General features: G+C 43.3%; 1 protein-coding gene across 1 annotated transcript; it reads right to left on the bottom strand.

The window, feature by feature from the left end:
* Nucleotides 1–14,837: 14,837 nt before the first annotated feature.
* On the bottom strand, nt 14,838–20,044 carry LOC134990623 (ankyrin repeat and SOCS box protein 17-like). The gene is made up of 3 exons (XM_063950707.1): nt 19,933–20,044; nt 16,052–16,187; nt 14,838–15,321 (listed from the first exon to the last, which is right to left on the bottom strand). Exons 1-3 carry the CDS (start codon nt 20,042–20,044, stop codon nt 14,838–14,840), a joined length of 732 nt encoding a protein of 243 aa, XP_063806777.1.
* Between the last annotated feature and the right edge of the window lie 4,294 nt (nt 20,045–24,338).

The following is a 24,338-nucleotide window of genomic DNA, read 5'->3' as shown; positions in this document are numbered from 1 at the left end:
CTGATTTTTCCTAAAATCTTTAATTTTAGGAAAAATCACCGGAACTTGCTCTGGGACCCCAGAGGGGGCTTCTATATCCAACGTCGAAAGCAGGGTCTTCTGCTGCAGGGTGAGCATGAGGTATGTGGTGGGTCTGTGAGTGTGTGTTTTAGTGTGGTGGGTCTGTGAGTGTGTGTTTACTGTTTTAGTGTGCATAAGTATGTATTAGTATGTGTACATGTGTGTCTGAGTGACCCCGGTGTATGTGATCCCCCCTGTGTGTGTATGACCCCCCCCATCACCGATCACTGGGAGAACTACATATCCCAGCAGTCCTTGAACCTCCCTTCAGCCCAGGAGCCTCCCAGCAGCCCCCGGGACTTCCAGCAGCCTCCTCCCCAGTTGGAAGATGGAAGGAAGACCACCTATAACCATGGAGACCACTGGAGAGCTCCGGACAGGTGATCATTTTTTAAAATGTATTGTTTATTACTCGCCATAGGGTTTTCAGCCCTGAAAATGCAGCAACCATTTTTTTTATTGTGTACCATGGGTATCGGGAGCACGCATACCCGTGGCAATCCAAAATTGGGCGCGAGGTAAGCAAGGGTTTTTACCTCGTTAAATCTTGCTGCCAATTGAATCTGCCCAAAAAACTCAGGGTATTATCCAAGGTCATAAGGCAGTGGTTCTCATAGTGTGTGCCGTGGCACCCTGGGGTGCCTCAGGACACTTGCAAGGGTGTCCTGGGTTGGTGGTCCAGGACCAATTTAAATTATTTATGGTCAATGTGATAAGCAAAACCAGTGCTGGTGGCTGCCAATCATAAAATATGTGGACAAACACAGGCAAATCTTGTTCCTTACCACATAACTGAACCTATTTACACAATTTACTTAATTTAATATTTCTTTCAAAGTTTCTCAATAAGACACGTTTTGCCTAGGGGTGCCGTGAAAAAGAACTCAAATGAAATTTGAGCACAACTATCAAAAGATTAATGCAAAAGTGTACACCCAGCTTTAGAGACATATACTTTATTTAAAGACCAAAGTCCATATCAACATAATCCAACATATCCAATTAAATGGGTATACTTTAATGGAGGGGGTATAGATTTACTAAAGCTTCTAAAAATGAAAAGTGGTGTTGCCCATGCAAACCAGTCAGGTTCTAGTTACTATTTCTCTATTGCCACCTAGAAAGTAATAGACACATCTACTTGTCTGATTTGCTTTGGTAAATCTACCCCAAAGGACCTGACTCTAATGCACAGAAGTTCTTTACAGAACATTTCATCATCAGAGAGGGCCATATGCACTGTCCGTGCTTCCCCCCGTTTCTCGTGCTGGCGCATGTGCTGTATACCCTGGCGCTGTGCCCTAGTCTACTGTGCATACACATATCTCCGGGAAAATGATGCTGCAAGGCAAGGAAATATAATAGGTGCAGGGTATATAATGTGGGCCCCTCTTGACCCGGAGGCCAATGTAAATCGCACATCCTGCACACATTATAAATACGCCACTGGCCCTTTAACTTAATGGACCACATGTGTAAAACAATAGCGTCATGGGGAGCGTTATCTCCCAGAGCATGGCTTTGCTGAGAAATCATAGTGTACAGTACCAGCCAGTACACAAGCATACTTTGATTCAGCGCCACTAAGTAACGACCTACCAATAACAAAATGCCACTGAGAATTCATTTCTCTGTTTTCATTTAAAAAGTTTGATTTCTGTCATCTCCACCTCATTAATTATGATAAAAAGAAATTTATTTTTCCTTAGTAATTAACAAACAAACATCCACAATACAAATCATAGAATGCAGTGCCAAAATATTTGCACAATACTAATTAATTTAATCTCCAATGCTAATGCAACTAATATAATTCTTATGTTCTTTTCTTCCTGGAGATTCAACCTTTGATATTTTAATGAAGCAAGTTTATAATGTGTGTCTGCAAGATAAGAAAACAGAGTAAAACTTTAGTTAATGTATTTAAACCAAGATTAGCAGGTTTGATAACTAAAATAATGACGTCAAATAGAGAAAAGCAATAGATCTGAATTATCAATATTTTATCTATTATCTAATTAGACGGATGGTATAGTTACGGTTAGCTTGTTCTGGGTATTAAAACAATTGGTGAATTAAAGGGCTGTGCTTATTTGTGTTTGCTTACTGCAAGTTGTTATCTAACGTAGTTCTGTGTTGTTGCTTAGCAACCTTTAAACAGAGTTGATTTGTCCTAGTTTTTTTAAGGTGCACGTGACTCATATCTGATCCTCTTTTTGTCTTCAGTCTTTATCTCCTGCTAATCTGGACTCTCCCCAGCTTTGTAATAAGTGGAGATAGAACAATCAGTTCATTAGAATGCTCACAGTAGCTGGAGATGAGGTAGCTGATGTGTCTATTGATTGTGCTACTGATGGAAGAGCTCCATGCGAGAGTGCAGTGTCATGACCTACTGTAAGAAGGGGAATGGATCAGTGGTGCAAGTATATGGGTACGCGTGGGTACGGAGTCCCCTTAAGAATTTGGCAGCAGGTACGCAGTACCACCTGCCACATACTTTGCACCCGTGACTGCCATTACCGCAATGATGGTGCTTGGCAGCAGGACGGTGCCTCCCACTTTGTCAGGGTTACTGGTAGCGTGACGGTGACGACATGCCGTCACACCACGCTTCCCCCTCTGGCAGCTGTGGCTGGCATGAAGAGAGGAGCCTGATTGCACTTTCCCGCAGCGGTACACATATTACTTACAATCTGGAAAAAAATACTGTAGGGGTAAGACACCCCTAGGACCCCTAGGGGTGGGAAGGGGATGACATGTAAAAATCCATAGTTTTCAGGGTCGCTGAGATGAATAGCAACACTCCCAATGCCGTTTCAGTCCAAGTTAAGCATCCCATCAGCATTTTACCACTTACCATATAACTGTACCTAAAGATGACATGAAAACACATATATACTGTATATACAGTATAAATATAATTACATATTATTTTCTATTATAGAAACTTAGAGCCTAGGGTTGCCGTGAAAAATATTTTGATATTCTAGGGCGCCGTGATTAAAAAAGTTTGGGAACCACTGCCATAAGGGATAAGTAATACATAATTCGCAGCAGCGGCACTCAGCGACAACTTTCAGTAAACGTAAATCACCAGCAATATGGAATTTTCAATGTTTCAGGATCATTTATTTAGATCCTTTCATCAGGATATAAAGTTACAAAATGACACCAACTTGTCTTAAAAACACTCCCCACCCAAAAGTGAACGCCCCACACCCTGTACACAGACAGGTGTGGAGAAATTAGTATCATATGTGAAACAATCCTCCACCACATAATGAGCCAATACAGAGACCCAAAAGGAACAAACTACAATTCTCACATTGTTTCTGGTTAGATCCAATTAGATTGCTATTACAGGGCAGCAGCACATGGATGTTTTATAACCTATAAATGCAAGACCATATTATATTATAATCAAAAGATAAATATGACCTACCAAACCTTGTTGTATGTTACAGTATGTGTCCAATTATCAGTCGAAGTCTAGACTAATAATATATATATGTGTTAGAGATAAGCAGGCTTGGTTCTCAGAGAACCGAGCCCCACTGAACTTCTGGGATCTGAGTGGATCCGAGACAGGACTCGGATCTCCCTGGCTACCCCTGATCCAAAAACGAGGCAAAACATTATCTTCCCACTGTCGAATCTCAGATCTAGCGGGTTTTGGATTCAGGCACCATTTCAAAATTCAGCTGTCCACTCTATGTGTCGCCTGCAAATCAGTTTGCAGCTCCTGCGGCCCTCCACACTGCATGCAACTGCAGCCTCAAGTGCTGTGGTCGGGACGTAGGTGCTCCTGTCTGGGGACTGCTGAAGCCTTGCTGTGTTGTTGATCTGCTCTTGTGGCGAGCTATGGCTAGCAGACACTGGGCACAGCTGCTGCTATAATGTAGGTATATGATGACTAGCGATGAGGGAGTTCAGTTCTCAGAGGATCCAAGCCTACCCAAACTTCTGCAATTTTCTTTGCTGATTATTAACTACTTCTTTTGGGCTATGATATTCCACACACTATTCTGTGATAGATTATTACTAATACGTTGCTAATTTGCAAAATATTTTTTAACTGAAAGAACTGCTGTGTGTTTGTGCAGTTGCTTTGCTGCCTAGTTTAGCCAGCCAGCCTCTGGCCTATGCTGGTGAACAATATTGTGATCGGTGAGATGGTAAAAATGGACTAGAAATTAATGCTGAGGTTAATAATACTGTAGGAACAAAAAAGGCCCAAATGATGTGGATTTAGTTGTTTTTATAAATTTTTGTAAAAAAAAAACTACAGTTCCAAAACCAAAACACATGAGGGCGGGTATGGAAAAACCTGTGATGTCATGCAGTATATTGTTTGTACAGGTTGGTGCGCTTTACCCTAGTGTGCTTTGTTCACATGCCTCTATAAGCCCTGCGATGACACGCAGTCTATTGTTTGTACTGTTTGGTGTGCTTTACCCAAGTGCGGTTTGTTTACGTGCATCTATAAGTCCTGTGACTCCATGGAGTTTGAACTGAGCTGCAAGTTCAAAAACAGAATAATAATAAAAAAAAAATGAGTAACCAGCCAACTCGCTGCAGCCTTTGGCCAATATTGGTGAAAATGTAAATCCTAATCCAAAACCAGTCACATTGGTTTGGCAAATCCAAATCCAAAGCCTGACGACAAATCAGATCCAAATCCAGAAAAAAATTAGAGATGAGTAGAACCAGACCCACCTGAACTTCCCGCTCCGATTCCACATCCGAGTCTGGTTCGGGGGTTTCTCGCCAGACTGTGATCCCAAAACGAGGAAAAAAGCCCGCTGTCGGATTCTCACAAGGTTTTGGATTCTATAAGGTTCCGGAGATCTGCGCCATTTTCACTCCGGCTCTGGAGAGTGCACTGAACGTACGTGTCCATCTCAGTGCTGGGTTGTGGGGCATGGTGCCGCTGGCTGCTGTAGGGCTGGTGCATCAGTCCAGGGGTGCTCTGTCTATCGTCTGGTGGTGTATCTGACAAGGGGTGATCTGTCCATATACATCATGGGGCTCTGCCTCAGTGTTAAAACCCCCACAGTATACTGTGTGTACATCCAGGGGCTGGTGTGTCTGACTCCTATAAGTGTCAGTCCAGGGTTTCTCTGTCGTCTGGTGTATCTGACAAGGGGTGCACTGTCCACCTAGAAGTGATCTGTAATTCCATCCAGGGGCTCCGTCCCAGTGTAAAATTAAAATAATAAAAGCTAAAATATAATTGTAAAAAAAATATATATTTTTGTTTGTGCTGTAGTTTATTTTATTTTCATAAATACTGTGACACTGCCAGTCAGACTGCAGTATATTATTATTTTGTGCTTATACACGTATTGTGAGACACTGTAAGTGACATTAAACTGCAGTATTTGATTACTATTCCTGACTCATACACATATTGTGCGACACTGTGGGTGAAGGTGGTACCACAATAATATATTTTCGTACTCATCTCATACACGTATTGTGAGACACTGTTGGTGAAATTAAACAGCAGTGTTTGATTACTATTCCTGACTCGTATACTTATTGTGGGACACCGTTGGGGAAGGTAATACCACAGTAATATATTTTTGTACTCATCCTCAGTCATGATCGGAAGTAGTCCTGCATCCAATTGCATAAGCGTGACTGACTCTCCTATCCGGCCTCCCTCAGAAGCATCCTTGGGGTACATTTACTAAGATTCGTATTTTCCAAATTCATGTCCAAGTTCAATCACGAATGACATCGACAGTGTAAAATTGCAACTTTTTGAATTGATTACGACTAATTTACTAAGCTGTCGTATTCGTATTTTTCGTTTCTTCCGATGTCGATGTCATTCGTGCTTTTCTGATGTAGATTGCGGCCGCGTTTGCTATTTCGCGGCCGCGTTGGGGGTTTTTTTTTACGACTGCGTCACATGTCTGTTACGGCAGTGATTTGGAAATTGCTGCCGCGTTTTTACTCCTAAGTTTCGTTTACGTCACGCGGCCGTGATTGGTTGTATTCGTGAAGGAGGAGTGTCTGTGCATATTACTATAAAACCGCCCCAAACACTCCGCACCTCGTGGGTTTAGCTAGTGGAGAGGAGAGAGGAAGGTGTATTTGGAGTTGGTGAGTTTGGTGGAGTTTTTGGTGGATTTGGAGCGGAGTTTGGTGATTGTTGAGTGCTGTACTGTGTGTGTAAGTAGTCTTGTCATATTTGTAGTATTGTTTTTTCACAGTTTGTCAATTTTTTTGTCCTTGTTTTTTTTTTACAGTCTTTTGTCATTGTTTGTGAGTGAGTGAGTGAGTGAGTGAGTGAGTGAGTGAGCGTGTGTGTTGGCTGTGTGGTGTGTAGTAGTAGGAGTAGTGGAGGAGTGTGTTTTGTGTTTTGATTTTTCTGTGTTTTTTGTTGTTTGTCATGTCCGACTCAGAGGTCAGTGTGGTGGCGGAGGTTAGTGAGGTGGAGGCTGGTAGTGAGGTGGAGGCTGGTAGTGAGGTGGAGGCTGTTAGTGAGGTGGAGGGGGGTAGTGAGAGGGAGGAGGTTAGTGAGGAGGAGGAGGAGGGGGTGCCTGTTGCTGTATTTTCCAGTGATAGTGATGGTGTTGTGGCTCCGCAGCCACGCACCACTACCAAGACTGGCAGGAATATAAAGTTCAGCTATGCTGAAAACATGGCTTTGGTGCGTGAGCTGATGAAGCACCATCGCCAATTGTTTGGTCAGGATGCTGGCAAGGTGTCCTCCCGCAGGAAGTCTGTCCTGTGGGGGCAAGTAATACTTGCTGTGAATAGTGAGGGTGTGGTGAGGCGGACTGAGGACACGTGCCGCAAGAGGTTTTATGATATTAAGCGGCGTGTCAAGGCCAAGATGGCCAAAGAGGCCAAATCTGCACGTAAAACCGGAGGTGGCCCACCTTTCCGTGCAAGCTATCGGGACTGGGAGGAGCCTGTGCGGGCATTGATTCCTGCCGAAGTGGTGTCTGCTACTCATGTCCGGGATTCGGACCGACCCACGCAGGATGGTAAGTTTGATTTGTTATATTGTTTTTTAAATGTTCGCTAAATGTTGTAAATGTCATTTTTAAATGTTAAAGGATGCATATATTGTTTTTCACATATTGCAGGCCTATGCTCCCTTAAGGTGTGTTTGTGTTTAGAATGTGCTTTTTTCACCTTGCATTGGGTGTTTGTTAAATTAAATATTGTGCAAAAACATGTGCAATGTATTTTTTTAATTAAAACTAAAAAAAAATTTTTTTAGGCGATAATGCTTGGACATCTGTGTTGTCTGCTTATTGTTTTTTTGTTGTTTTTTTTTTTGGACTTCTGAAAAGCGGTGCCATTTTTGCAACATTACATTTTTAAAACATTTGCAAGTAGTCAATCTCTGCAATATCTGAGGCATAATTCGAAAATGTAACATATTTATTGTGTGCCACATCATGTACATTTGTATATACAACACAAAATAATGAAGCTAGAAGCTCTTAAGCTGAAATTATTTGTTTAACCAATACCTAATAGATGGTTACAGTACAATAAGGCTTTGCAGTGGTTATTTTTACACAAAGCATGGTAATAATGTTTGTTACACTTTTTCAACAGTCACACAGACCAGCCGGCCAGACAGGCCTCAGACAAGTCAGGATGAGGCTGGGATTGCAGGTAAGTCTTCACTGTAGTCACATATTCTGAAAACACATAGAAGTACAAAATATTAATGTTTTTATTTTCACATAGGTTCTGCTTCTGGAAGCAGACCTCCTGTAAGGCGCCCATCACAGGGCTTGGCCCACTTACCCAGGAGGCCAAGTAAGACACGGCGTCTTGGCTCGGAATCTGCGGCTCCATCATCCCCACCCAGGCGTCGACTTTCGGCAGTGTCACCCCAGCCACCACTGGCACTATTGGCGAGTTCTCAGAGTGATGAGCCCCGATCCCCTCAGTTATCTGGTGAGTAAAAACAGAAATTAAACACATAAGCAATAATATACACAGTACAGTTAATATGTTGTTAGTTGGTTTGGAGATTACATGTTTTCCTGAACAAGCAATGTGTTGTTACGTCTTCAATTGCTAAAGGTGTTAAATATTTATTATATAAGGTCTTATTGGATGTTCTCGGCAACATCATTTTTTAAATAAAACAGATTTTTAATATAATTGGGCCCACACACGTGCACATTTCATGAAAATTGGAAAAAAAATAAGTATAAAAAACAGTATCCACAACATTATAGTGTTCACACATCTCCCCTGTCCAGTATGTAGATGGCTTACTTGCGCGGCTCCTCTGGACTATCCAGGTAAGTAGTCTATATCGTGGTCAGGGGAGGGAATCTAACAGTGTAATGCTGTGGAGGGGAGTTAGTTAGGTGAGGATTATGCAAATCTGTCTATGTTTCCGCCTGTGTTGGGATATATGTTTTATAACATAAAAAACATTATAAGTTTATAAAATCAACGCCAAAAAGTTCTAAAATTTAGTATTATGAATGTAGTAATGTGTAGAATTAGCCTTGTAAAATTTTGACAAATAAACATAGCATGTTGCCCACCCCATACAGAGCACAGCTTGATGGCCGACGTGGACCAGCAGGGACAAGACCAACAGGCAACCATCACACTGCAACTTACACCTGTTGACCCAAGCCAGCCAATACAGTTGCAGGATATCCCCCAAGCCTCCATCAGTCCACAACTGGCACAAGCTCCGCCCCCAAGCCAAATACCAGATGATTTTTGGGCCAGTTGGACAAGCCAACAGGCCCAAAGCAATGCCAGCCTGACCGCACATACACAACACCTTGCCAGTCTGCCCCATCATCTACCGCGTATTAGTCGCAACTCGGGCAGACTGATAGTACAAGTAGGGCGAATGGCTACCTCAATGGAGCAAATAAGGGCTGACAACAGCCAAATGCTTGCACATTTATCGCGCATCATAGATGAGCAACAGCGCCATCAGCAGGCACTCGTTCAGCTCATTCAGCACAACCAAGTGGTGAATGAGTCGTTATCCAGGATTGTAGCCAGCCACACTGCAACCAACACTCAGCTGATTGCAAGCCTAAATAATTTGAGCAGCAATATTTCACTGATGGGAGCACACCAAGTAACCTCCAGCTCGGGGACCACGACCCCTATCCAAACGCCAGTAACCTCCCCTGTTCGGCGTTCCTCAAGAGCACGTGCCAGTGAGCCAGCACCCAGCACACACAAGCGCAAAAAATAACCACAATGTTATTTGAAAAATAAAAATTTGTATTTGACAAACACACAACTTCCTGTGTCCGTCTCCAACATTGTCGAAGCTGCTCTGTATGTATGTATGTTTTTCATGGGTAATGACTGAAAATGTATTTTTAGCATAAACTAAGCACAATGTACACACCACTATAAACAACAAACAGTAAGTAACAAAACACACAATAGAAAGTAGTGCAAAGTGTTTAGTCAAGGATAATTACAGACTAATAAAACTGACCTGAAAAATAGCGCAGGATCACTTCTTGCCGTACCTGCCTCCCTACATTTGTACTCACACTGTCACCAGATGGTTCTAAATCCTCTGCTTGCTGACTGCTTTCTCCATCATCATGTGCCAGATGTTGACTTAAACACAGATTATGGAGAAAACAGCAGCAGAACACAATTCTAGTCACCTTTGAGGGACTATACAACAAAAGGCCGGCAGATTTATCCAGACACCGAAACCGTGACTTCAGCACACCAAAACATCTTTCTATCACATTCCGCGTAGCCTTATGTGCATGATTGTAACTGTGTTCAGCAGGAGAATCAGGTTGGGACAATGGAGTAAGGAGCCAAGAGTAGCAGCCGTAACCCCCATCACCTGAAAAACATATATAGTCAACATTAGTACATATGTTAGATGATTCTTTCACATCATCCAAACTCGAGTTTGTGGTTAAAAGACATACACACAAAACATTTTAAACATACCCAACAGCCAGCCATCAGGCATTTGTCCGTCCTCAAATTTATCGAAGAGCGATGACTGACTGAGGATGATGGAGTCATGGCAGCCACCAGGGTAACCTGCAACAACACTCATAATTTTTTTATGTTTGCATCACAGACCACCTGGACATTAGTTGATTGTGCCAGATGCCTATTAGTATATATATATTGGCGGCCCTTAGGTGATCTCAGCTGAACGTGTGTGCAATCTATGGCCCCCAGCACATTGGGCATGCCAGCAAGCTCATAGAAAGCTACCCTGACAGCACTCCACTCCGACTCCTCGGTAGGGAAGCAGATTGAGGCTTTAATGTGTGGCTCCAACACATCCAAAACCTGAGTGGACATTAAAGAAGCTAAGGTGAGTGTCATGTTAGGTATTCTCTACAATACTGTGTTGTTTCAACTTCCAGAAGCAACACTTAGACATAACCGCATATGTATTTTTAGACTCACCTGCATCAAATATCTGGAAAAGGTGGGCTGTGAGATACCAATGACGTCGCCTGCCACAGCCTGGAAGCTCCCAGTAGCCATAAAGTGTAACACAGCCAGGAGTTTGTGTAGGCCTGAGACAGAGCGAGAGCGTGCTGTCTCAGGGTCTATGCCCAGTTTGACAAGGTCATACAGGTGGAAAATGTTGGTTCTATTTAGGCGGAACATCTGTATGACCCTATCATCGGACAATGCATTTAAGTTTAAACGCCCTCTAAAAAAACGAGGCTGGCGCAGCCTCCGCGGTACCTGGACAACCTGTTGACCATGTTCACTTACCTGGGCCTGATTCCTGGAAGCCTCATGGAGCAGTCTAAGGTATCCCACAGCAAACAAAAAAATCATTGCCACACACCACAGCCGCCATTTCAGAGTGAGAGAAGTTCAGAATGTGCCTGAAACACTTTTATAGGGCCAAACATTCAGGTGTGAGTAATGGATAATTGAGTACACATGTAAACGCGGTTTTCAAAGGCTGGCGCGTTTTTTTTTAGGAAAAAATTACGATTTGTAATTTTTCGCGGCCGCGAATGCATTTTCGCGGCAGCAATTACAATTACGAATGGTTAGTAAATGACCGAGATTCATATCTAAACAGGCGTAATTTGACCGATGGTGTATTCATTCGTAATTTTTTACTTGGACTTGCAAAAAATTACGAATGCCCTCATCACTGCCGTGATTAGTGTTTAGTAAATTACCGAGATGACACTTTGAAGAAAAAACGCCATCTCGGTCAAAATCGGGACCTTAGTAAATTTACCCCCTTGAGTGCTACACCTGTTGCTGCTGCTGTCCAGAAGGGGACCAGGAAGATTACTTGTAGAAGTTTAACAAAACCATTGACTGTTAAGCAATCCTTTGCAAGGGGGAGGAAGTATGACAGCAGTCACCCAGTTGCACAGCGGATTACTGACAACATACCATCTATGCTTGTATTAGACGTGTGTCCAGGCTTGGACTGGCCCATAAGGGTACAGGGAAAACCACCGGTGGGCCCTACTGCCTGGGGGGCCACCTCCTGCACTAAGGATCAGGTTCCAGACTGTGCACTTGATTTATACATTATACATATGTTACCTTATACTGGACTATGGTGTATTTTCTACAGTGCATTGCTGTTATTAATCTGTTATCAATCTGTTACATTATTATGCATGTAGCAGCTGAATTTACTGTATATATTTATGAAGGGGCTCATATGTTGCACTCACTAATGGTTAGTCACACCTCCTCTGCAGACTGGCCACACCTCTAACATAGGCTTCTACCACAGCATTCCCCCCGGTGGGCCCTACATGCCCCAGTCCAACACTGCGTGTGTCCAGTATCCACCATTAATGCAGTGGGTTTCAGACAATTGATTAAGGTACTGTGCCCCTTGTACCAGATCCCATTTAGATTCCACATCACTAGACAAGCAATTCCCAGCCTGTACAAGGACATTAGAAAAGCGTTGTCCTCAGAAATGCCGTTATACCCACTGTCCACTTACAGCAACCAAGGATATGTGCAGGCCCGGCGCTACCCGCTCAGCGAAGGAATGCAGTGCAGGGAGGCGCTGGGACGGAGAGGCGCTCCCCCTGCTCTGCATTCCTTCCCTGCTGCGCCGTCCTGTGCCCCCTGCTGCTGCTGCTGTTGTGCCTGTCACTGTATGACAGGCACTGGCTGCGGCACCTGCAGCATGAAAATCCTCCTCCCTCCCCTCACCTGTGTGACAGGACAGCGCTCAGCGCTGTGCACGGTACCGAAGGGGCGGAGCTAAGCAGGGCGGAAGAGGCGGGGCTAAACGGTCCAGAAGGGGGCGGAGCTACACGGACCAGGCTGCTGTAGTGTAGGGAGACTGGCTTAGGTAAGTGAAGTGTGTATTGTGTGTGTGTGTGTGTGCTATGTCTGTGTGCGTTTATGTGTGCTTTAAGGACGCTACTACTACAGGGGGGGCATTACGTGTAACAACGCTACTAATGGGGGCCATTGCGTGTAACAACGCAACTACTGGGGGGTCATTACGTATAAGGACGATACTACTACTTGGGGGCATTATGTATAGGACGCTACTATTACTGGGGGGGCATTACGTATAACAATACTACTACTGGGGGAGGGCATTACGTATAAGGATGCTACTACTGCTGGGACATTATGTATAAGGACGGTACTACTACTAGGGGCGCATTACGTATAAGGACGCTACTACTACTGGGGGTGCACTACGTATAAGGACGCTACTACAACTGGGGGGGCATTACGTATAAGGACGCTACTACTACTAGGGCGGAATTATGCATATGGACGCTTCTACTACTGGGGGTGCACTACTTATAAGGACGCTACTACAACTGGAGGGGGCATTACGTATAAGGACGCTACTACTACTAGGGGGAATTACGTATAAGGACGCTTCTACTACTGGGGGTGCACTACGTATAAGGACGCTACTACAACTGGGGGGGGCATTACGTATAAGGACGCTACTGCTACTAGGGCGGAATTATGCATATGGACGCTTCTACTACTGGGGGTGCACTACGTATAAGGACGCTACTACAACTGGAGGGGGCATTACATATAAGGACGCTACTACTACGGGTGGGGAATTAAGTATAAGGACGCTTCTTCTACTGGGGGTGCACTACGTATAAGGACGCTACTACTTGGGGGGGGGCATTATGTATAAGGATGCTACTACTACTGGGGGGAATTACGTATAAGGACGCTACTACTACTGGGGGGGGCATTATGTATAAGGATGCTACTACTACTGGGGGGGCATTATGCATAAGGATGCTACTACTACAGGGGGTGCACTATGTATAAGGACGCTACTACTACTGGGGGGCATTACATATAAGGACGCTACTACTACGGGTGGGGAATTACGTATAAGATGAATAAGATTGTGCTACATTGTGGCGTAATTTTGAATGGGGGTACTATTGTGTGGCTATGCCCCTTACTTGTGAGACTACACCCCTTTTCCCGGCGCGTGCCAAAGGAATATGGGAGGGCGCAAATTTATAGTTTGCAGGGGGGCGCCGAACACCCTAGCACCGGCCCTGGATATGTGGACAAGCGGAACAGGGCAAACTAAAGACTACATGACTGTGACAGCCCACTGGGTAGATGTATTGCCTTCAGTAGCACCACCAGCAGCAGCAGCAGCATCTCATAAATGGCAGCTCATTCAGCGGCAGGCTACTCTGTGTATCTTCCCTATGTAGAGCCAGTTTGTGCACTGCTCATTGCCAGCTTTTTTTGTGAGGGTCCAAACAAACCAGTAATTTCAGCCACAAGTGTCAGTCCCTGTCGCTGAAATGAATGGTTTGACTTTGTTACTGTGCATGCCCTGTTCAGTATATACAACATAAGGGTTGGTATTAGGGCCCAAGGACAATTCCACCTTGCACCTCTTTTCTTTGCATTATGTGCTGCTTGGAGCATTGCTCACTGTCTTCTTGTGTGGCCATGTTGGAAATGAGGGGAAATTAATGTTATTGAGGTTAATAATTATAGGCCAAGATTTTAGCTGTTTTTATGATAAAAAAAAAAAAAAAATACAGATCCAAAACTAAAACTCGCAAGGGCGGTTTTGGCAAAACCAATTCAGATCCAAAACACGAAGGAGACACAGATCCAAAACCGAAAACCCAAGATTTGGGCCGGCGCACATCTCTAATTCTAACTAATCCAATGATTCTGGCCTCAGGACTTAATTATTTTTGGTGGGTGCCAACATATATATAGTAACACTCACCCCTCCTTTGGGAGAACAATGGAGAACCAGCAGTCACGAAAAGCAAAGCCAAAAAGTTTTTATTGAAAAGTAAAGTACATCAGAGGATCTGCCCGGCGTCCGTTCCATCTGTAAAACTGTTTATTAATTTCTTTTTCTGTTTTATATTTTCAGTTGAACTTGAAGCTGAGTCTGTTTATTAAAGTTATTACAGTTAGATGCACACACCAGGTCCCAGCACAGTCTCAGTGAGTAGTAAAACTAGCTGACGTACCCGGCACTGCCCAGGTTTAAATCCTTAAGTTATTAAGTTATCAATGAGTTGGATGTAACTGTCAACATTTTTAAAATAATTAGCAGCTTAGCAGCTCTTTCAACACACGCATGAGGTGGCTGCCCGGTGTCGGTTTTTTTTTTATTTGGAGTGTCGCCAGTGGCCCTAATGCCCAATTATTACCAGCATACCCCGTAGCCGATGTTGTAGTTTGCTGATTGCAGTGCATAGCCTTGAGCCGATGTGGCAAGGCCCCCTTTGCACTGTGTGGACAGCGCTGCAGCCGCCGCCGCTGTGTATCACAATGAGATATTACTGTTCGAGATTTAAATACTCCTGCAGGCATCTTGGGATCTCCAGGCCTGGTATTGCATCTGGCAGGTGTTCCGCCAATAGCAATTGCTTACGTATCTGTGACTTAAACAGACGTACCAGCTGGTGTGGATTGTTAGGACTTGTAGATGAAATGTAGTCCTGCCAGTTAGGAATGATGGGGGCTGTGTTACGCAGCTTTGCCTCTAACTGGGTGACAGGAATAGAGGGTAGCACTCTGGCACATAGCCTGAGGCAGATCTTCACCTCATTGGTCACAAGAATAACCGACCCATCCTGCCTGGCCCGATCCGGTGCTTGATTGGTGAGAAGCGTCGTCAGAAGATCTAGTGGGTTCTTCTCCTCCTCCAACACCCCGTACTGCAGCAGTAACTTTAAAAGTTTCTGCTTTCTTATACAAAGCAGCCCATTGTAAAGGTGAATACACCATCCAGCGGGGGTCCCAAATCGTTCTTTAAAGGGTCTGAAAATGAAATAAAAGCTTATATGACTATTGATGTAACAAGTACCATGCATATACAGTCATATGGTCATTATCCAATAACCAACTCATATCTTAATATATTAATTACCCTCAATTGGGACAATTGAGACAAGTATATTTAGTGCTGCCTTATGGATTATGTTTGTTTTGTGTTATAAAATTGATTTATTAAAATTGTTGGCTGTTAAAATTAAAACCGTATTAGGAGATAATTTACGAGGGGGGCCTAGGGGCCTCCACAGGGTTTAATCTGGCACTGGGGAGATGTATCAAAGCATGGAGAGAGATACAGTGGAGAGAGATAAGATACCAACCAACCAGCTCCTAACTGCCATGTTACAGGCTGTGTTTCAAAAATGTCAGGAGCTGGTTGGGACTTTAGATCGGTCCAATTTATCTCTCTACGAGGATTAGTACATAGGTCCCACAGGCCTGTAACATGGCAATTAGGAACTGATTGGTTGGTACTTTATCTCTTTCCACTTTATTGCTCTCCAATGTTTGATACATAACCCCCTAAACATTTTACATGTTGTACCCCCCTCTTGGAAATCCTTTTGTCCATCTGTATGAACAGAATAAATAGGCCCCTCTCACCTATGCTGCATCAGTCTTGATGACGGGGACATTATACATACCTGTAGGCGAAGTTCAGGGGGCTGCTCTTGTCCTTCATGTATGGCTTGGTCTTCCTCAGCAATAGTCTCACAATGCAGGGTCATTATTCCTCTTGAAAATCATGTAAGATATCATGTTCACGCAGATATCTATGAAGTCCTTCTTCAGCTCCTGGAAATATCCAGATTCTGATCGATCCACAAAGGAGATCAGTTTCGTGAGCAGTACTATGGAGCATGAAATGAACTAGGTAATTTCTAGTGGTCAGAAAATGTACAAATGCTGTGTGACCCCCAAAGTACTAGTTATGCCCTTGCTGAAAGTAACCCCATTTATAACCAGGGTGGAGTGAAAAAAAAGTCCTTTTACCAGAAAAAAGAGAGACTCACATTTGACAGGCCTCTAACAGCAGATATTTTGTATGATAAAATTATGGAAACTAATTATGGCAGACTAGAGGGCAGCTGGCTGTGGAAATAGACAAAGTGTGGAAATAACTAAGAGTAAATTCACAACAGTTTATGAAACAGTTGAAAAAACATTGAACAACATCTGCGACCAGGTGATTTCACCATATAACTTGCCATTACCTTATGTTCTACCCTAAATATCTATATTATTCATCCAAAATCACCAAGTATCAAAAACAGTTTTTTTTAAGAACACTCCATGGTATCCTCTCTAAAGCTATTATGTCCTTCACTATCACTGCAACTCATCTCTCCATGCATATTGCAGCCTCATTAATCCACTCCCCTCTTATTAACACTCATGAGCTGCTTACTTATCTATATACATTAACTGTAATATCCTCAACCTGCCACCATAAAAAAACTATCACGCACCGCCTAAAACTATACTCATCTCTTCTACTTCTACTAGCTCGTGATATATTACCAAATTCAGGCCCCATCGACATGCCCCACTCACATTCAGTTGATTTACAATGGAATGTAAATCCAACAAACCTTATAAACATCATGTGTCTCCCATCTCCCTCCAAGTCACTAAAATGTGCTTTATGAAATGCAAGCTCTGTTTGCAACAAATTAACATCTCTCCATCTGTCCATATTTAGAAAAATCTCACCTGCAGGCTATAACAGAAACATGGCTCACACAATCAGACATGGCCTCCCCTGCAGCACTGTCACATGGTGGGCTCCACTTCATATACACCTTCAGGCCTGGAAACTGTAAAGGAGGTGGGGTTGGAATAGTTCTACCACTGGTTCCATCACTCACATTTACATAATTTGAAATACATTCTATTATTATTTTCACCCCTTTCCCTCTGCATGCTGCTGCTATCTATCGCCCATCTGGGAATTTAAAACAATTTCTGGAAGTTTTTTCTGCTTGGCTTTCTCACTTCTTATCATCTAACATCTCCAACGTCATTATGGGTGATTTAAATGTTGCTATTGATAGTCCGCAATCTCCCCATGCCTCCAAACTACTCTCTCTAACAGTTTCTCTTGGCCTCTCCCAGTGGACTGACTCCTCTACTCATCACTAGGAACACTGCATTGATCTTGTATTCAACAGACTATGCTCAGTTTATAAATTCACTAACCCTCCTTTCCTTCTCCTCCGTCAATTCATACTCAGTGTCACTGAAGTCTTCCAAACCTCCTCAAACCCACAGAAATATTAACGCCATTATTTTTGAACCACTATACACCTCTCTGCAACAACTATTTTCACCGATTTCTACATTTACATATCCTAAGACTGCTGTATCACTCCTGAACCAGACTCTAGAAATAGCACTCAATGACACTCCACGTAGACTTACATGTCAACTCTAAATTCACCAAATTCCTACAAAAACCTCACTTAAAGTAGAACATCAGTGGTTTAAATCTGGTACTTCAAGTGACTTCCTCACTCATAAGACCATTTACCACTCTTATCATAATGCTCCGGACACTGCAAAACAAACATATTTCCAATATCTCATCTCTGCTCAATCCTCTAATCCCAAGCAAATTTTAATGCATTCAAATCTCTTCTTATCCCTCCCATCAATCCTATCAGTTACTATCAGTGCACAAAATCTTGCTTCCTATTTTTTAGGACAAGACTGACAAGATCCAAAATGAAATGGCATGCTCTTCCTCAGCCAGTGATCTGCTCAATTCCCTACCTGAACAATCTGGCACCTTCTCTTTATATGATCCCACAAATAAAGATTAAGTATCTACACTCTTTTCACCTGCCTACTCTACTACATCTCCTCTTGATCCTATACCCTCACAAATAAGTAAAGCTCTGTCTGCTGTGCTCATCCCTGCCTGATTCTGGGTTTTGGATGTCTCCAGACTGGCGTCAGAGACACTGGTCCTCTGGGTAGTATTGTACTGGAAGCTGGGAGGCCGGAGATAGTGCTTTTGCATAGAAAGGAATAACCCTTGGGAGTCCCGAGGTTACGGGTAGAAAAAGTACCAGGAGATTGACAAGCCTCACTAATCTAGCCTTCTCTGGTCCACCTAGCTGCACCAAGGTTTATTAGCATAAGCCTTTCATCTATTGTTCTCAGCTGCAATACAATACAGAGAGAACAATACAGCAGGGGATTAAGCCATTACAACAGGGGATTAAGTCCGATAGCACTGGCTCAATTAATCCTATTAAAGGGATAGATGAGCAGGGCTCCATCTGTAGAACAGGGGCGCTGAGTCTTACCCCACTGGTGGTCTTCACCAAGAAGCCCCGCGATTAACTTTGTGCTTCGCTGCACCCAGTGAGCTGGTCGCGGCCTCCTGTCTGGGTTACCTTGTCTAGGTGTTCTGGTAAAGGTTTGGCTTTACGCTGGTGGTCTGACCAGCGGAATCTTGATTTTAGTGCTGACCAGCTGGTACTGGAATGATGACACATTTACTGGAGTGTAAAAGGACTGGAACTGGACTGGAGTGTAACTGGACTGGAGTATAACCGGACTGGAACCGAAATGGAGTGTAACCACCCTGGAACCAGACTGGAGTAATGCTTGCATAGTAAGGTTTCCACAGTGATACTCAGAACCGAGGCTAGAGTCTCACTAAGGGAGCGCAGCTGCAATGCTCACACTGCTGTGTAACTATGGAACTGGCACCAGAGTCCTGTGGAGCAGGAAGCTTTATACCCTCAAGTGAATTGGCTTTAGAAATCAGCTGACTCACAACCTGACCAGGATTGGGCTAAACCTGGTCAGGTGACCCGAAGCAAGATGGCACCATCCACACCACATGTCCCGGCAGGCCAGAGTCACTGGGAATGCTGCAGCAGCACAGTCTCCTCTCTGCCCTGTGCCCTGCCACCGACTATGTCCGGGAACAGTGTTGCGGCCGAACAGAGCACTCGTTGTTGGTACGAGTGCGCCTGCACAGTCAGCCAGACAGGTTGACGCCTGTTGACGTTCCTTACTCAGTCTGACCAACGCTGAGTTATGTGTATTAAGCAGTTCATCATGTATCAGGAGATTTGCTCTAATCCTCCTTCCCATCAGCATTTGTGCAGGAAAAAGTCCATTCTGCGGTAGATTAAAAGACTGTTGTAGAAATCTTCTTTACCTTCTTGAGCTTTTTCATGAGACTCTTTACAGTTTTTACTGAACTTTCCACCAACCCATTTGAGCGTGGATAGTGGGGACTTGACGTAGTATGGACAAATTCCCACTCATCAGCAAATTGTCTAAATTCAGCACTGGAAAACTGAGGACCATTGTCAGTGAACACTTCCACAGGAACACCATGCCTTGCAAAGATTGACTTCATGCAATTGATTACGGCTTTACTAGTAGTTGTATGTAGTGTCAATTCACATGTAGCTGTAGTCTGTGCTATGTCTTGGTTCATTCTTGGCCAATACATAACTTCACGTGCTCTCCGCTTACATTTTTCTTCTCCTAAGTGGCCTTCATGTATCTTGCACAGCATAGTTTTTCTTAGTCGTGCAGGTATGACAAACCTATTGCCTTTGTAAATAATACCATCGACAACTGTAAGGTCACTGCGGTACATCCAATAATCATGAATAGACAGCGGGCACACATTTAATTCTGCAGGCCAACCTTTCAGAATGATATCTTTCAACACTTTCATTGTGTCATCTGTCTCAGTTTCTTTCCAAATCTGTTCTTGTCTTGCAAGAGACACTGGTAGAGAAGCTACGATCAAATTAACATAGGCTTCTATCTCTTCATCCATCAGACTTTTGGAACCTTCACTTTTGTCCACAGCACGAGAAAGTGTATCAGCAATGTACATGTATTTACCGGGACAGTACAGCAAGTGTACATCATATTTCTGTAGTCTGATAAGCATTAGTTGAATTCTCATCGGACAGTCATGTAATGATTTAGAGTACTACAAAGTGGGTAGTTCCGCGACAGGTTGAAACATCAGACTATAACCTTTGATGGATATTAGTCCCTAACCGACTGTATTACCAGTTTACACATGGGCCAAAATTTACTAAGAATTCAAGTTTGTCCGATTTGTGTTTGTTTTTTTCTAAGTCCCAATCCGGGAATTCACTAAGCACCAATCTCGGCAGTGTTTGGACTATTCGAAATGGTTTGATTATCAAAGTTCAGAAATACGAATGAATAGACCATCGGTCAAACACGGCTGTTATTTCATACAATACGGGCATTCACTATTCATTCGTATTTGGGTGTTAGTCTCTGAGTGCTCAAGTGCGGGTCTGTTTTTTTTCGATTCGTTAAAAAAAGCAGCAAAAAAATAGACCTGTTTTTTCCAGTCGAGTTTGGATAACCATGCACGGATCAGTGAGATCTGTGCATGGTTAGCTATGGGAAAGGGTCTGTTTAGTGTTAAAACATAAAAAAAATTGCGTGGGGTCCCCCCTCCTAAGCATAACCAGCCTCGAGCTCTTTGAGCCGGTCCTGGTTGTCAAAATATGGGGGAAAAAATGACAGGGGTTCCCCCATATTTCATCAACCAGCACCGGGCTCTGCGCCTGGTTCCAAAAATATGGGGGACAAAAAGCGTAGGAGTCCCCCGTATTTTTGAAACCAGCACCGGGCTCCACTAGCCAGGTACATAATGCCACAGCCGGGGGACACTTTCATACTGGTCCCTGCGGCCCTGGCATTACATACCCAACTAGTCACCCCTGGCCGGGGTACCCTGGAGGAGTGGGAACCCCTTAAATCAAGGGGTCCCCCCCCTCCAGCCACCCAAGGGCCAGGGGTGAAGCCCGAGGCTGTCCCCCCCCATCCAAGGGCGGCGGATTGAAGGCTGATAGCCATGTGTAAAAAATGTGAATATTGTTTTTAGTAGCAGTACTACAAGTCCCAGCAAGCCTCCCCCGCAAGCTGGTACTTGGAGAACCACAAGTACCAGCATGCGGTTGAAAACCTGGCCCGCTGGTACCTGTAGTACTACTACTAAAAAAATACCCCCCAAAAAATAGCACACACACACACCGTGAAAGTATAAGTTTATTACATACATGCACACCTCCATACATACATACATACATACATACATACATACATACTTACCTATGTTCCCATGAGGCTCGGTCCTTTTCTCCATGTAGAATCCTTGGGGGACCTGAGAAAAAAATTATACTCACATAATCCAGTGTAGATTGTGTCCAAAGTATAATCCACGTACTTGGCAAAACAAAAAAACGGAAACCCGACCACGCACTGAAAGTGGTCCCATGTTTACACATGGGACCCCTTTCCCCGACTGCCAGGACCCCCCCTGACTCCTGTCAAAGAGGGTCCCTTCAGCCAATCAGGGAGCGCCACGTCGTGGCACTCTCCTGATTGGCTGTGTGCTCCTGTAGTGTCTGTGAGGCACCACACGGCACTGATACAATGTTGCGCCTATGCGCTCCATTGTAGCCAATGGTGGGAACTTTGCGGTCAGCGATGAGGTTACTTTCGGTCAACCGCTGACCGCAAAGTTCCCACCATTGGCTACAATGGAGCGCAGAGGCGTGCTGCCTCACAGACAGACATTATGTGAGTATAATTTTTTTCACAGGTCCCCCAAGGAAACCCAGTGGCCCAGTGAACAAGCCCACTTGAGGTGAAACGGTCCGTTTGGTCCACGTAGATATTGGGACTGCGCAGCCCATACCCACTCCAGGGGTTCCCCGGTCCAGTAAGCGCCCATTTGGGCCTTTATTTTGATTGTACTCTATATGCTTACTTTTAAGTGTAATTTTTGAAGTTGCTGATTTAACACTTGAGTAATTAGTAGATACTGAGATGTCATACAATGTGAATGTTTCTATTTGGGTATGATTAGTATCTCACAGGTTACCATTCACTCTCTGGTCTAACAGACATGTGATACAACAGCCGAACATCACATACTCTAGGACAAATATCCACCTATAATCTTATTATTCTCACTTAACCCTTGCTGGTAAACAGTAAATCAGTTGTAAGAAATAAGTGTTTTCTTCTTCTGCACTCAGACGATTAGTTTTTTGAGTGATATACCTGAATTTCTCTGCAGCAGGATAAGCCTCTGTTTTCAGTTAATATATGTGATACAACAGCCGAACATCACATACTCTAGGACAAATATCCACCTATAATCTTATTTAACCCTTGCTGGTAAACAGCAAATCAGTTGTAAGAAATAAGTGTTTTCTTCTTCTGCATTCAGACGATTAGTTTTTTGAGTGATATACCAGAATTTCTCTGCAGCAGGATAAGCCTCTGTTTTCAGTTAATATATCGGTTTCCTAATTATAGGAGCTGTCTCATTTATCAACCAGGTGCATCCCTGGTGCAGATTTTGAACATACAGTTTCTCATATGATTCTTGAACTTAATTCATGTCACAATTTGGTCATTTTGCCGCGAATAAGACTATGTAACCGTGGATTGCCAACCTTACACATATCTTCACCTGTAAAACTTGGCTAGCTGCATTATCATTTGTCATTTCCTCTATTCTTCTTTCTCCTTTCTCTTCTTTCTTCTCTTTTCTTTATTCTAAATCGTGCTCTCTCATCCGGTTGGACAGCAGAAGCACTTCTTTCCTGCTTGGTAAGAGTACTCACTCATTCAGCAAAGATTACTGCCATACTCCGCAGGATAAACCCAATCTCATCCGATCTTGGAAGCCAATCTCTGGTAGGCCTGGTAAGTAATTGATGGGGGGACCCACAATGAATACCAGGTGCAGTAAACCTATATGCTGAACAGCAGAAGGAAACTACCCACCTACCATCTATTTTCGATCTAATTTTCAGTGCCTACCTGGACACTCTATGTAAGACCTTCTTTATAAAAATACGAGGGGTATGTGATATGGATCCGTTTTAGGTATCATGATCCCCCACAACAAAGGGGATACCAGATACTAATAGCCCCCCTTCTGCAAGGGGCATTTAGAGATACAGGCTTTGTAACCAATATCTTTTTGATGGTTAGACTTTAAGGAGGTACTAATCCTTTGAATTAAAAAGCCTTGTGGTAACACCACTGTCTCAACGTAGAGCAGCAGGTGTTTAAGTACCCATAGAGGCAACACTTTTACTCACTGAGATCTATGACTTGTACCTTTGAGAGTGACGATATTAAGAAATTATTTGAAACTATAGAGACCGCTGAACGATGAACCCTGTGGGGATAATTAATCTGTCTTGTGATATTGAGTATAGACAGTGACATTCGAGTAATTATTTATTAAGTCAAATATTTTCACCTAGGCAGTTGTTCACTATCAAGTACAACTCCATTTATGGGGTGTCAATTATGCAAAATAAACTGGTAATTTGCATATATACAAAAAATAACTCTTTGAAGTTGTGTGCTACTTAATCTTATTATTTAAATATTGAATTAAAAGTTAAGTTTTATTGTCTGACTACAATCATAAGAGTGCCCCAACACAGAGTCTTTCTTTTTTCTCTTTCTTTTTTGTTATGTAATGATTTAGTCATGATAGCTACCAATGGCTTATGATCAGTTTCCACTGTAAATGTTTGACCATACACAAACTGATGAAATAGCTCACATGCATATGTGATCGCTAGAAGTTCTTTTTCTATCTGAGCATACCTTGTTTCAGCACTAGTCAGTGCTCTTGATGCATAGATTACTGGTTGCCATGTATCCTCACGTTCTTGTAACAACACTGAGCCTAAGCCAAATTGCGAAGCATCTGCTGAAATTCTTATTCTTTTCACAGGATCAAAGAATTTTAACACTGGTTGCTCTGTAATGATCTGTTTCAAGTTTTGCCAACTTTCTTCTTGTTCATGTGACCACATCCACTCGTTATCTTTGTCCAACAACCATCTAAGAGAGGCTGTTCATTCAGAGAGTTGAGAAATAAACTTTCTTAAGTAAGTAATCATTCCTAGGAATCTTCTGACGTCGTCTTTGTTGTTAGGACG

The sequence above is a fragment of the Pseudophryne corroboree genome, chromosome 2, assembly GCF_028390025.1.
Source record: "Pseudophryne corroboree isolate aPseCor3 chromosome 2, aPseCor3.hap2, whole genome shotgun sequence".
Classification (NCBI taxonomy): Eukaryota; Metazoa; Chordata; class Amphibia; order Anura; family Myobatrachidae; genus Pseudophryne; species Pseudophryne corroboree.
This window is presented reverse-complemented; position numbering and strand designations above follow the sequence as displayed.